The sequence below is a fragment of the Felis catus genome, chromosome B3, assembly GCF_018350175.1.
Source record: "Felis catus isolate Fca126 chromosome B3, F.catus_Fca126_mat1.0, whole genome shotgun sequence".
Classification (NCBI taxonomy): Eukaryota; Metazoa; Chordata; class Mammalia; order Carnivora; family Felidae; genus Felis; species Felis catus.
In genome coordinates, this window is record NC_058373.1 from 143,794,746 (window position 1) to 143,807,401 (window position 12,656).

At 47.5% G+C, this 12,656-nt stretch overlaps 1 protein-coding gene across 1 annotated transcript in view; it reads left to right on the top strand.

Moving 5' to 3' along the window:
* DYNC1H1 (dynein cytoplasmic 1 heavy chain 1) overlaps nucleotides 1-12,656 on the top strand; it is a 78,610-nt gene that overhangs the window by 35,699 nt on the left and 30,255 nt on the right. Inside the window, exons 17-32 of the mRNA XM_045060530.1 lie at nucleotides 4,049-4,204; nucleotides 4,317-4,430; nucleotides 4,874-4,984; nucleotides 5,062-5,271; nucleotides 5,449-5,595; nucleotides 5,803-5,969; nucleotides 6,069-6,242; nucleotides 7,407-7,572; nucleotides 7,654-7,842; nucleotides 7,935-8,129; nucleotides 8,756-9,038; nucleotides 9,263-9,363; nucleotides 9,893-10,052; nucleotides 11,103-11,346; nucleotides 11,521-11,704; nucleotides 11,989-12,201. Of these exons, the coding sequence (XP_044916465.1) occupies nucleotides 4,049-4,204; nucleotides 4,317-4,430; nucleotides 4,874-4,984; nucleotides 5,062-5,271; nucleotides 5,449-5,595; nucleotides 5,803-5,969; nucleotides 6,069-6,242; nucleotides 7,407-7,572; nucleotides 7,654-7,842; nucleotides 7,935-8,129; nucleotides 8,756-9,038; nucleotides 9,263-9,363; nucleotides 9,893-10,052; nucleotides 11,103-11,346; nucleotides 11,521-11,704; nucleotides 11,989-12,201 (2,814 nt within the window). The remainder of the gene's footprint in view (nucleotides 1-4,048; nucleotides 4,205-4,316; nucleotides 4,431-4,873; nucleotides 4,985-5,061; nucleotides 5,272-5,448; nucleotides 5,596-5,802; nucleotides 5,970-6,068; nucleotides 6,243-7,406; nucleotides 7,573-7,653; nucleotides 7,843-7,934; nucleotides 8,130-8,755; nucleotides 9,039-9,262; nucleotides 9,364-9,892; nucleotides 10,053-11,102; nucleotides 11,347-11,520; nucleotides 11,705-11,988; nucleotides 12,202-12,656) is intronic.

Sequence of the window (12,656 nt, forward strand, 5' to 3'; positions counted from 1 at the left end):
TGAGCACAGAATGTTTCTCCATTTCTTTGTGTCTTCTTCAGTTTCCTTCATAAGCTTTCTATAGTTTTCAGCATGCAGATCTTTTACATCTTTGGTTAGGTTTCCTCCTAGGTATTTTATGGTTCTTGGTGTAATTGTGAATGGGATCAGTTTCTTTATTTTTCTGTTGCTTCATCATTGGTGTATAAGAATGCAACCAATTGGGGCGCCTGGGTGGCGCAGTCGGTTAAGCGTCCGACTTCAGCCAGGTCACGATCTCACGGTCCGTGAGTTCGAGCCCCGCGTCGGGCTCTGGGCTGATGGCTCAGAGCCTGGAGCCTGTTTCCGATTCTGTGTCTCCCTCTCTCTCTGCCCCTTCCCTGTTCATGCTCTGTCTCTCTCTGTCCCAAAAAAATAAATGTTGAAAAAAAAAATTTTTTTTTAAAAGAATGCAACCAATTTCTGTACATTGATTTTGTACCCTACGACTTTGCTGAATTCATGTGTCCGTCCTAACAGACTGTTGGTGGTCTGTCAGATTTTCCGTGTAGAGTATCATGTCATCTGGGAAAAGTGCAAGTTTGACTTCGTCTTTGCCAATTTTGATGCCTTTGATTTTGCTTTGTTGTCTGATTGCTGATGCTAGGGCTTCCAACACTATATTGAACAACAGTGGTGAGAGTGGACATCCCTGTCATGTTCCTGATTTCAGAGGGAAAGTTCTGTTTTTCCCCATTGAAGATGATATTAGCTGTGGGCTTTTCTTAAGTGGCTTTTATGATGTTTAAGTATGTTCCTTCTATCCCTCCTTTCTTGAGGGTTTTTATCAAGAAAGGATGCTGTATTTTGTCAAATGCTTTTTCTGCATCTATTGACAGGATCATATGGTTCTTTTCTTTCATTAACGTGATGTATCACGTTGATTGATTTGCAAATATTGAACCAGCCCTGCAGTCCAGGAATGAGTCTCACTTGATCATGGTGAATAATTCTTTTTATATGCTGTTGAATTCAATTTGCTAGTATCTTGTTGAGAATTTTTGCATCCATATTCATCAGGGATATTGGCCTGTAGTTCTCTTTTTCTGCTGGGTCTCTGTCTGGTTTCGGAATCAAAGTAAATCTGGCATCATAGAATGAGTCTGGAAGTTTTCCTTCCCTTTCTGTTTTCTGGAACAGCTTGAGAAGGATAGGTATTATCTCTGCTTTAAATGTCTGGTAGAATTCCCCAGGGAAGCCTGCTGGTCCTGGAGTCTTATTTGTTGGGAGATTTTTGATAACTGATTGGATGTCTTCCCTAGTTATGGGTCTGTTCAAATTTTCTATTTCTTCTAGAAATAGAAGTGTCTTCTAGAAATAGGGGTGTCTTTGGTGTTCTGCTTCTGGTTCCTTTAGGTGTGCTGTTAGATTTTGTATTTGGGATTTTTATTGTTTCTTGAGATAGGCTTGGATTGCAATGTATTTTCCTCTCAGGACTGCCTTCGCTGCATCCCAAAGCATTTGGGTTGTTGTATTTTCATTTTCATTTGTTTCCGTATATTTTTTAAATTTTTTCTCTAATTGCCTGGTTGACCCATTCATTCTTGAGTGGGATGTTCTTTTACCTCCATGCTTTCAGAGGTCTTCCAGACTTTTTCCTGTGGTTGCTTTCAAGTTTCATAGCACTGTGATCTGAAAGTGTGCATGGTACAATCTCAATTCTTTTATATTTTTGAGGGCTGTTTTATGACCCAGTGTATGATCTATCTTGGAGAATGTTCCATGTGCACAGGAGAAAAAAGTATATTCTGTTGCTTTGGGATGTAGAGTTCTAAATACATCTGTCAAGTCCATCTGGTCCAATGTATCGTTCAGGGCCATTGTTTCTTTACTGGTTCTCTGTCTAGATGATGTGTCCATTGTTGTAAGTGGAGTATTAAAGTCCCCTGCATTACCACGTTCTTATCAATAAGGTTGCTTATGTTTGTGATTGTTTTATATATTTGGGGGCTCCCATATTCGGCGCATAGACATTTACAATTATTAGCTCTTCCTGATGGATAGACTGTGTAATTATTATATAATGCCCTTCTTCATCTCTTGTTACAGCCTTTAACTGAAAGTCTAGTTTGTTGCTTTCTTTTGCCTTCCAGTAGCATGGTAGATAGTTCTCCATCCCCTCACTTTCAATCTGAAGGTGTCCTCAGATCTAAAATGAGTCTCTTGTAGACAGCAAATAGATGGGTCTTGTTTTTTTTACCCATTCTGATACCCTTTGTCTTTTGATTGGAGCATTTAGTGCATTTACATTCAGTGTTGTTATTGAAAGATATGGGTTTAGAGTCGTCATGTTATCTGTAGGTTTCATGCTTGTAGTGATGTCTCTGGTACTTTGTGGTTCTTGCAACATTTCACTCACAGAGTCCCTCTTAGGATCTCTTGTGGGCCTGGTTTAGTGGTGATGAATTCCTTCAGTTTTTGTTTGTTTGGGAAGACCTTTATCTCTCCTTCTATCCTGAATGACCGACTTGGTGGATAAAGTATTCTTGGCTGCATATTTTTCCTGTTCATCACATTGAAGATTTCGTGCCATTCCTGTCTGGCCTGCCAAGTTTCAGTAGATAGGTCTGCTACTACCCTTATGTGTCTATCTTTGTGTGTTAAGGCCTGTTTATCCCTAGCTGCTTTCAAAATTCTCTCTTTATCCTTGTATTTTGCCAGTTTCACTATATGTCGTGCAGAAGTTCGATTCAAGTTACATCTGAAGGGAGTTCTCTGTGCCTCGTGGATTTCAATGCCTGTTTCCATTCTCCAGATTGGGGAAGTTCTCTGCTATGATTTGTTTAAGTACATCTTGAGCGCCTTTCTCTCTCTTCTTCTGGAATTCCTATGATACGGATATTGTTCCGTTTGATTGAATCACTTAGTTCTCTAATTCTCCCCTCATGATCCTGGATTTTTTTATCTTTTTCTCAGCTTCCTCTTTTCCCATAATTTTATCTTCTAATTCACCTATTCTCTTCTCTGTCTCTTCAGTCCACAGTGTGACCACCTCCATTTTATTTTGCACCTCATTTATGGCATTTTTTAATTCATCATGACTATTTTTTAGTCCCTTGATCTCTGCAGCAGTAGATTCTCTGTCTTTTATGTTTTTTTTCAAGCCCAGCAATTAATTTTATGCCTGTTATTCTAAATTCTTGTTCAGTTATGTTGCTTCTATCTGTTTTGACTAATTCTTTAGCTGTCACTTCTTTCTGGAATTTCTTTTGAGGAGAATTCTTCCGTTTTGTCATTTTGGCTAGTTTTCTGTCCCTTATGAGTTTTAAAAGCTTGTTTTGTGCTCTGCACCTGTGAGCACTACAATACTAAAGTCATACACTGTCCAGGGCCTGGAAGGGCTCCTGTTTTAAGGAGATCTTCTCTGTCACTAATCCTGGCACTGTAGCTCAGGCAGAATGCTAGCTTCAGCAGGGGAGTGAGTATTGATCAACAGGCGAGATTCTGATCACCAAAATTTGAAGATGTTTTCTTGCCGTTTTTTGCTAGTAATGTGTTCTAGTTTAAATTTTCGATGATATTTTATATAGTCATTCTCAAGTTACTAAAATTAAGAGTAAGCCAATAGTACTTTAATGGTCAACTGGAGGCCGTTTCCCTGAGGACTACTTGAGTTCTCATTCTTGTCTACGGAACTGATGTAACAGCTGTGTGCCTCGGGAGTGCGTGGCCAGCAGCCTCCCGAGAGCCATGTCCCCTCGGGTCGGGAGCGTCCTGCTCCAGGCCCCAGTCTGTCCTGACTCCTCTCTTCCCGTCTCCCAAGGCACTCAGTAAGACAGTGACTAAACGGAGAAGTGCTCCACCTTTCTCCTTCATACCTTTATTGACGTCAAACATGGAAGTAGAAGTTAACACTCAGTGATGTACATGAACTGTAAGTGTACATCTTGCTGAGGATTTACATGTGTGGACATGTTCAGGGAATCACAGATTTCCAGACTCCCAGCAGGTGCTTTCCACCATTTCAGAGCCAAAGCATGCACGTGTCCTGGGACCTCGCCCTGCAATTGTGCACTTTGACTGCTTTCAGGGCAATCTCCGCCCAGAGGAGGCGCTTCAGGCTCTTACCATATACGAAGGAAAGTTCGGCAGGCTGAAGGACGACCGGGAGAAGTGTGCGAAGGCCAAGGAGGCGCTGGAGTTGACCGACACGGGGCTGCTCAGCGGCAGTGAAGAGCGCGTCCAGGTGGGGCTCCTCGTCCTGAGTCTGCCCTTGACCGGGGCCGCGTCAGGGGCTCTGCCAGAGCCGCGGTGGTTTCTGCATCCATGGTCTCACTGTTCTACTGTCGTGATTTCAGGTGGCCTTAGAAGAACTGCAGGACCTCAAAGGCGTTTGGTCGGAACTTTCCAAGGTCTGGGAGCAGATTGATCAGATGAAGGAGCAGCCGTGGGTTTCCGTCCAGCCTCGAAAGGTACACCTAAAGGAGATGTGGTGTGTGTCCTCATATGCTGACGGTCGTAGACCACTCAGGAGCTTCGCAGGCAGGGAACTGTATTGTGCATCCTCAGAATGTCACATGATGGTCATTTAGGATTTATCTGGACTGATGTAAAATTTGTTTGGAAACCATTTTTTTTTTTTAAGTTTTGTTTTTATTTTTGAGAAAGATACAAAGAATGAGCGGGGGAGGGACAGAGAGAGAAGGAGGAAGAATTCCAAGCAGGCTCCACCCTGTCAGCTCCACCCGATGCGGGGCTCGAACTCATGAACTGTGAGATCATGACCTGAGCCACAGTCAGAGTCACACTTCATTTCCTGAGCCACCCAGGCACCCCCAGAAAACATTTTTTAAGATATTTCACCATTTAAAGAAATGTTGGCAAACTAAATATCATTTTGCGTTCCTCTTGACAGCTTCGACAAAATTTAGATGGCCTCCTGAACCAGCTGAAAAACTTCCCTGCCCGATTACGGCAGTACGCATCCTATGAGTTTGTCCAGAGGCTTCTGAAAGGCTACCTGAAGGTAGTGGTTCGGTGCTGGGGTCGTGGGCGTCTGTTAGGAACACAGCTGCACGGTAACCTTGCTCACTCTCTCCGCAGATAAACATGCTGGTGATTGAACTGAAGTCCGAAGCCCTCAAAGACCGCCATTGGAAGCAGCTGATGAAAAGACTTCACGTCAACTGGGTTGTTTCTGAGCTAACCCTGGGCCAAATCTGGGATGTTGACTTGCAGAAAAATGAAGCTATTGTCAAGGATGTGCTGCTTGTGGCACAAGGGGAGATGGCTTTGGAAGAATTTTTGAAGCAGGTGAGTAAATAGACCGATAGCCCCATTTATGTCACATTTCAGGCTGGGAGGTCAGTTTGAGCTGTGTAAAAACAAGAGCTTCATCTGCGGTCCTTTTGTCCCCATAGCACTTAGTTGCTTGTATACCTGGCAAACACCCACACACTAATAAGGTGCCCCTTTTTGGTTTTAATTCAGATAAGAGAAGTATGGAATACTTACGAGTTAGACTTGGTTAACTACCAGAACAAGTGTCGCTTGATCCGAGGTTGGGATGACCTCTTCAACAAGGTCAAAGAGCACATCAACAGTGTCTCCGCCATGAAGCTCTCTCCGTACTACAAGGTACCCTTGTTGGGCAGGCTTTCCCTCTCTGATCAGGCTTTCCCCTGCACTTTCTCTGTAATACTTTTGACTGGCAGTTACCAGAAGCCTGTTTTTTAAAGCGCGAGTCAAATAACTTGACATAACCTGCAGTTTTTTTACTAAGTTTTGGCCTATCTATGAGTGAATCGCTTAGCAGCTGGGCTCTGCTTCCCATCTGCCTACTAGGTTTTCGAAGAGGATGCCCTGAGCTGGGAAGATAAGCTGAATCGGATCATGGCTCTCTTTGACGTGTGGATTGACGTGCAGAGGCGGTGGGTGTACCTGGAAGGCATCTTCACGGGCAGCGCGGATATCAAGCACCTGCTGCCGGTGGAGACCCAGCGGTTCCAGAGGTATGGCCTCCAGCCTGGGTGCAAAGCAGCTGAGGGGTAGGTGTGACTGGTGACCCTTCTTCACGTAAAGGCTAACGATACTTTTGATTTGATTCGTAGTATCAGCACGGAGTTTTTGGCTCTGATGAAAAAGGTATCCAAGTCTCCCCTTGTAATGGATGTTCTGAATATCCAGGGGGTACAGAGGTCTCTGGAGAGACTGGCAGACCTGCTAGGAAAGATCCAGAAAGCATTGGGAGAATACCTGGAAAGAGAGCGATCCTCTTTCCCCAGGTAAGATGATTGCTTTGACTTGCGCTGAAGTCGAGTCCAAGTTCAGGAGCCTCCCCTCTCCCCTGTGGGTCTGTATGTTAGTCACTTTGACATCAGAAGTTTTGTTACTAGTAACAAAATGAATGTTACTCCCTTTCCGCGCATTTATTCCTTTTTTAAAAAAAATGTTTATTTTAGAGTGTGTGTGTGTGAGAGTGAAAGGGCGGGGGGAGGAGCAGAGAGAGAGATGGAGACACAGAATCTGAAGCAGGCTCCAGGCTCTGAACTGCTAGCACAGAGCCCCACGCGGGGCTCGGACACAACGGACTGAGTCACCCAGGCGCCCGTATTCCTTATTATAATGTTAAATAATTCCTCACTTTCTGTCTTGTGTTTGTTTATTAAGCTTCATTGAAACTATTATCCACCCTTCTAGGCAGCTTGCATCTCTTAAAAGTTTAGCTCTGATTGTTTTCCAAACGGCATTTCTTCCTTTCTGAATAGTTTGCTTACTGTAGATTGAACAGGCTTTTATTTATTTTGTTTGTTTTGAGAGAGAGAGAGCAAGGAAAGGAAACAGAATCCCAAGCAGGTTCCTTGCTGTCAGCCCGGAGCCCGATGGAGGGCTCAGTATTACGAATGGTGAGATCATGACCTGAGCCAAAATCAAGAGCAGATACTCAAGCTACCTAGGTGCCCCTTGCACAGGCTTTAAAAAAATACGTTCAGGGGCGCCTAGGTGGCTCAGTCGGTTAAGCGGCCGACTTTGGCTCAGGTCATGATCTCGCGGTCCGTGAGTTCGAGCCTCGCGTGGGGCTCTGTGCTGACAGCTCAGAGCCTGGAGCCTGTTTCAGATTCTGTGTCTCCCTCTCTCTGACCCTCCCCCGTTCATGCTCTGTCTCTCTCTGTCTCAAAAATAAATAAACATTAAAAAAAAAAATTAAATACGTTCATGAAGTAAGATGAATGGCATGAAGTGCATGGAATCCCTCTTCAGTAGCTTGTTCAACAAACGTGTGTCCTTTGCTGAGGGCTGGAGGAAACTCGGATGCGACCTAGTTTAGATTGGGGATTGTCCATCAGCATCCAGGTCTGGTTTCCCTTCCTGCAATTTGAAGTTCCACTTGATTCACCTTATTTATGTGCATGTGACATTTTACAACTTGAATGCTATTTTAATTTTAGGTTCTATTTTGTGGGTGATGAAGATTTGCTTGAAATCATTGGAAACAGTAAGAATGTAGCTAAGTTACAGAAACATTTCAAGAAAATGTTTGCTGGCGTTTCGAGCATCATCCTAAACGAGGATAACTCTGTCGTCTTGGGCATTTCCTCCCGTGAAGGAGAGGAGGTAGTGAAGTTTATGATTGTAACTTAGAATGCTTCTCTCCTGCCTTTGTACATCTTAATTCTTGTATCATACGTATTTTAGGTTATGTTTAAAACTCCTGTGTCGATTACTGAACATCCCAAAATCAACGAGTGGCTCACGCTGGTAGAAAAGGAGATGAGAGTCACACTGGCTAAACTTCTGGCTGAGTCTGTTACAGAAGTTGAGATTTTTGGTAAAGCAACTTCGATTGACCCAAATACCTACATCACTTGGATTGATAAGTACCAGGTAACGTGTAGTAGAAGTGGGCCAGCGGAGAGGCGGATGCACCGGCTGGTCTCCAAAACGATCCTTTGGGTCTCGTGTCTCCTGTCTTCCAGGCCCAGCTTGTGGTTTTGTCAGCCCAGATAGCCTGGTCTGAAAACGTGGAGACGGCTCTGAGCAGCATCGGCGGAAGCGGTGACGCGGCACCCTTGCACTCCGTGCTGAGCAACGTGGAGGTCACCCTCAACGTGTTGGCCGACTCGGTCCTCATGGAGCAGCCACCGCTGCGGAGGCGGAAGCTGGAGCACTTGGTTAGTCCCGCGCCTGCCTGACTCACTCCTCACCGGTTAGGCCCTGCCTTCAGTGCAGGCAGTCAGCGGAGATCACGCCTGGGAGCACTCTTACTGGTGGTAGGGAGAGAAGGAGGTGGTGCATTTGTGAGCTCTCTGGTGTGGGTATCGCTCTGTTCTGTTGAAAGGTAGCCTTGGGGGAGCAGGGGAGTTATGTGTACACATCCTGGGGAAGGGGAGGCGGGGAGCCTTGACCAGGATTTTTGCCTTTGCTTGTCAGCCCCTTCCCAGAGAGGCGCCCGGATGTGCCTGCACCGGTGTTGCGCCCAGCCTGCAGGGGACAGACTGGGGACAGAGACAGCTGTTCTCCTGACACATTTCATGCTAGTTAGGTCTTCGCTTGACGTTGGGTGTTTTTGTTTGTTGGTGGTTTGGTTTTGCTGCAGCTCTTGATTCTGTGTAATTTCATTGTGGGAATGACAGTGCTGTTTTTGGAAGGGAATTTGGATTTGGAATATTCACTGAAAGCTATTGCAACTGGATCTTGAATCTCAAAAGTCTGCTAAATGATCACGTGCCCAGGAAATGCAGTGTCCTTGCACTACTCCAGTTTATGACAAAGTCTTAATAAGTGACTCTGTGTTCAGATTACAGAGTTGGTTCACCAGAGGGACGTTACACGCTCCTTGATCAAAAGCAAGATTGACAATGCCAAATCTTTCGAATGGCTCAGCCAGATGCGCTTTTACTTCGACCCTAAGCAAACCGATGTGCTACAGCAGTTGTCGATCCAAATGGCAAATGCCAAATTTAACTATGGCTTTGAGTACCTGGGTGTTCAGGACAAGCTGGTCCAGACCCCCCTCACCGACCGCTGCTATTTGACCATGACACAAGCCTTGGAGGCCAGGCTGGGGGGGTCCCCTTTCGGTAAGTTACTCCACAGACCTGGACAGATGGAGAGAGTAAATGCAATTTGTAAAGATTAAATCAACGATTTTAAATGTATTTCTTAATTACGTAGCTCATACGTTCTAGAACCTCAGATTTGTCTGCAGTTGTTACACGTCCTTTGATTTTGTAAACGAGCTGGGTAAGGCTAACGATACCTCCCTGTGGACTCAAGTACTCAGTCACTCTTCTTCAAACAATAGGGCCGGCCGGGACTGGGAAGACAGAGTCCGTCAAAGCTCTTGGCCATCAGCTTGGACGCTTTGTTTTGGTCTTCAACTGCGATGAAACCTTTGATTTCCAGGTGAGAAGATTTCTGAGTCCACCTAAAATCTAACGGCCTGAGAGGTCAGCTGGGGAGTACCACGCCTGGACCCCTCTCAGGGCTCCTGGCCTCATGGCTTGGCACGGCCCGTCTGGCCTTCTGAGTCCCAGGGATGGTGTGGTTTTGAGTGGGGTGTCCGACATACCTGCTTTGGTGTTGACTTGAGCTGCATTGTTTCTGGAAGAGACGGTTAGTGTCTATGTGTGGGAATAAGTAACTATGATGGAAAAGATTTTTTTAATCAACAAAAAGGGGCAGAATAAAAACAGCTCTATCTTTGGAATCGGCACAGGAGGAGAAAAGGTGTGATGCCCTACGTCTGTACACAGACAATCGCCATTGTTAGTGAAGCACTTCTGTGTGCAGGCCCTGCACCTCCCGTGGGAACCTGATGTCACGCTCACAGCCTCCCGGGGGGGGGTGGTGGGAGCCCAAGGTCCCTCCGGATCAGGGCCGTGGAGCCCGCCCGAAGCAGGTGGTTTGAGCTCCTGTCTTTGTTCGGTTTCAGGCGATGGGACGGATCTTTGTGGGGCTCTGCCAGGTGGGTGCGTGGGGCTGCTTTGACGAGTTCAACCGCCTGGAGGAGCGGATGCTGTCAGCCGTGTCGCAGCAGGTGCAGTGCATTCAGGAAGCGCTGCGCGAGCACTCCAACCCCAACTGCGATAAGAGTGAGACTTCCCTTTTCCTCTGCACGTTACTTAGCGGCTGTGGAAGGAGAGTCCACGGGGGCTGGGTCACACCTCTGTGATTAGAAACGAGCGAGAGTTTCACTTCGCTCCCAGGACTCACTATTGCAGGCAGGGCGGCGGGGCCCGGGATAACACTGCACGAGCAGTTTGCATTCTCCGGACCAGAGCGGCCCAAAGCCCTAGCTGTCCTTCCCCCGGTGAGCGAGAGTCCCTGTGCTCCGTCCCTCACTGTCCGCCCACACTGAGTGTCGGGCCGGTGAGGGCTCTCCCTGCTCCCCCTGCACGCCCACAGAGCCAGCCTTGCTGCCGCCTGTTGGCAGAGTGTTGTCACAGGGAGCTTTAGGAACACACCCTCTGTCACCATAGGATGACCTTCTGAGAGGCTTGAGGACTGCTTCCCCTGCCTCGGGCCACACGAAGCCGGGCATGCCCGGCGGAGGCAGGGTGCGTGCTGGAGGAAGCGATGACACCTGTGGCGGACAGGGCACATGCAATTAATTTGCGGGGTCACTTTTGTTCCGCAATAATAGGAACTTGTCTTCCCAAAGGCCCTGTAGGCCTTCTCAGTGGAAAAGGAGTGTCTAAGAAAGCAGTACCTGTGTGCTCAGTGTTCTCTCCAAGGAATAAAGTTCAGCTGTGGGTGGTGGTGGTTTTGGTCAGTCCCCTGAAAGGGCAGTCTTCATGATCAGAGCCAGTCAGCTGTGTGGCACGGATACGTTTTTATATCTGCACCTACCATTGCGCCGCATTTCTATCCCTGCGTTGATCTTGTAACACACAGTAATGCACGACAGAATATGCGCTCCCCGCCCCTGGTGACGTGTCCCACGTTCCCAGAGCTCTCGTGTAGGTGAGGTGTGTGAAGGTGGCCGACGTGCTGGTAGGAGGGCCAGAGAGGGGCTCCCCCGCGGTCCCGGCCTTTGGGCTTTAGAGGCCAACGGGGAAACAGGTGCTTTGTCTGGGATTTTAGGGAGATTTTAGTGTCGCTCTCGAACATCACAAGTCTCAACCCTGTTCTCTGATTTTCAGCCTCTGCCCCCATTACTTGTGAGCTGCTCAACAAACAGGTGAAGGTGAGTCCAGACATGGCCATCTTCATCACCATGAACCCCGGCTACGCAGGCAGGTCCAACCTTCCCGACAATCTGAAGAAGCTCTTCCGGAGCTTGGCCATGACCAAGCCCGACCGGCAGCTCATCGCCCAGGTCATGCTGTACTCACAGGGCTTCCGCACTGCTGAGGTCCTCGCCAACAAAATCGTCCCGTTCTTCAAGTGAGTACCCCAGACTTACCCGTTGCCGTGTCAGTAGCGTGTGCAAGACGTGCCCTTGAAGGGTCATTTCTGCAATCGTGGCACGTCTTCCCAAGTGTGTGTGTCCGATTCTCGATGTCTGCTTGTGTGGCTATTGAGAGTGGACTGTTCCAAGGTGGACCTCTTCCCTTGCAGACTATGTGACGAGCAGCTCTCCTCTCAGAGCCACTATGACTTTGGTCTTCGAGCTTTGAAGAGTGTGCTGGTTAGTGCGGGAAACGTGAAGAGGGAGAGAATTCAGAAGATTAAGAGGGAGAAAGAAGAGCGAGGGGAAGCAGTTGATGAAGGAGAAATTGCAGAAAATCTACCTGAACAGGAGGTTTGTACACGTGTTTGAATCACTCACACCGTAAACACTAGTATTCAAGTTCACCCTTTCAACCTCCCAGCCGTGGCCTGAGAGTTCTGTTGTGATTCACATGTGCTGGGATGGGCGAGTGGAAGACACTGATATTGGTGCGGTGAACTGAGTGAGGACCACGGGAGCGTGCTGAGTCGCTCTGTCACCGACAGCCACGTCTTCCGTACCTTCTGGGGATACGGCAGTGGCCGTGCGAGCCAGGCTCCCCCCCACTCAGGGCTCGGTCCTTTTGTCGCCGTTAGATTCTGATACAGAGCGTCTGCGAGACGATGGTGCCCAAGCTGGTGGCAGAAGACATCCCACTGCTCTTCAGCCTCCTGTCAGACGTGTTCCCCGGAGTCCAGTACCACCGGGGCGAAATGACCGCGCTCCGAGAAGAGCTGAAGAAGGTGTGCCAGGAAATGTACCTGACGTACGGAGACGGAGAAGAAGTCGGTGGAATGTGGGTCGAGAAGGTAACTGGCCCCCACACACTGTGCAGCCACAGCAGCCGCAGCCACTAGGAGAAGCCACACTTAATAGAGCCCTGACCACGAGGGCCAGGGAGGCACATCCCCTGGTTTATGAAGATTTGACTTGGGGCTTTTTTCTTAACTTTGACGTAGACCTAACAATTTAGCTGAAAACCTCACGTAGTGTGGTTCGTTCTCTGGAAATGCTGACTGAATGTGCGATCGTAACAGAAAGTATTCACACCAGTAAAAGTTCTACTTACAAGACTTCCCAACATCGTAGATTAAGAACATAAATCTGCTAATTGGCACACGGTTTATAGTCCTTAGTGGCATTCTCCGTTTCGTTCTTGTGGGAGATTAAAAAGTATATTATCACACAAGCTGCCTGCTGAGTGCGAGCGATGCTGTGCTGGGTCACACAGATGGCTCATCTGTTGGGTCTCTGCCCTCTCTAG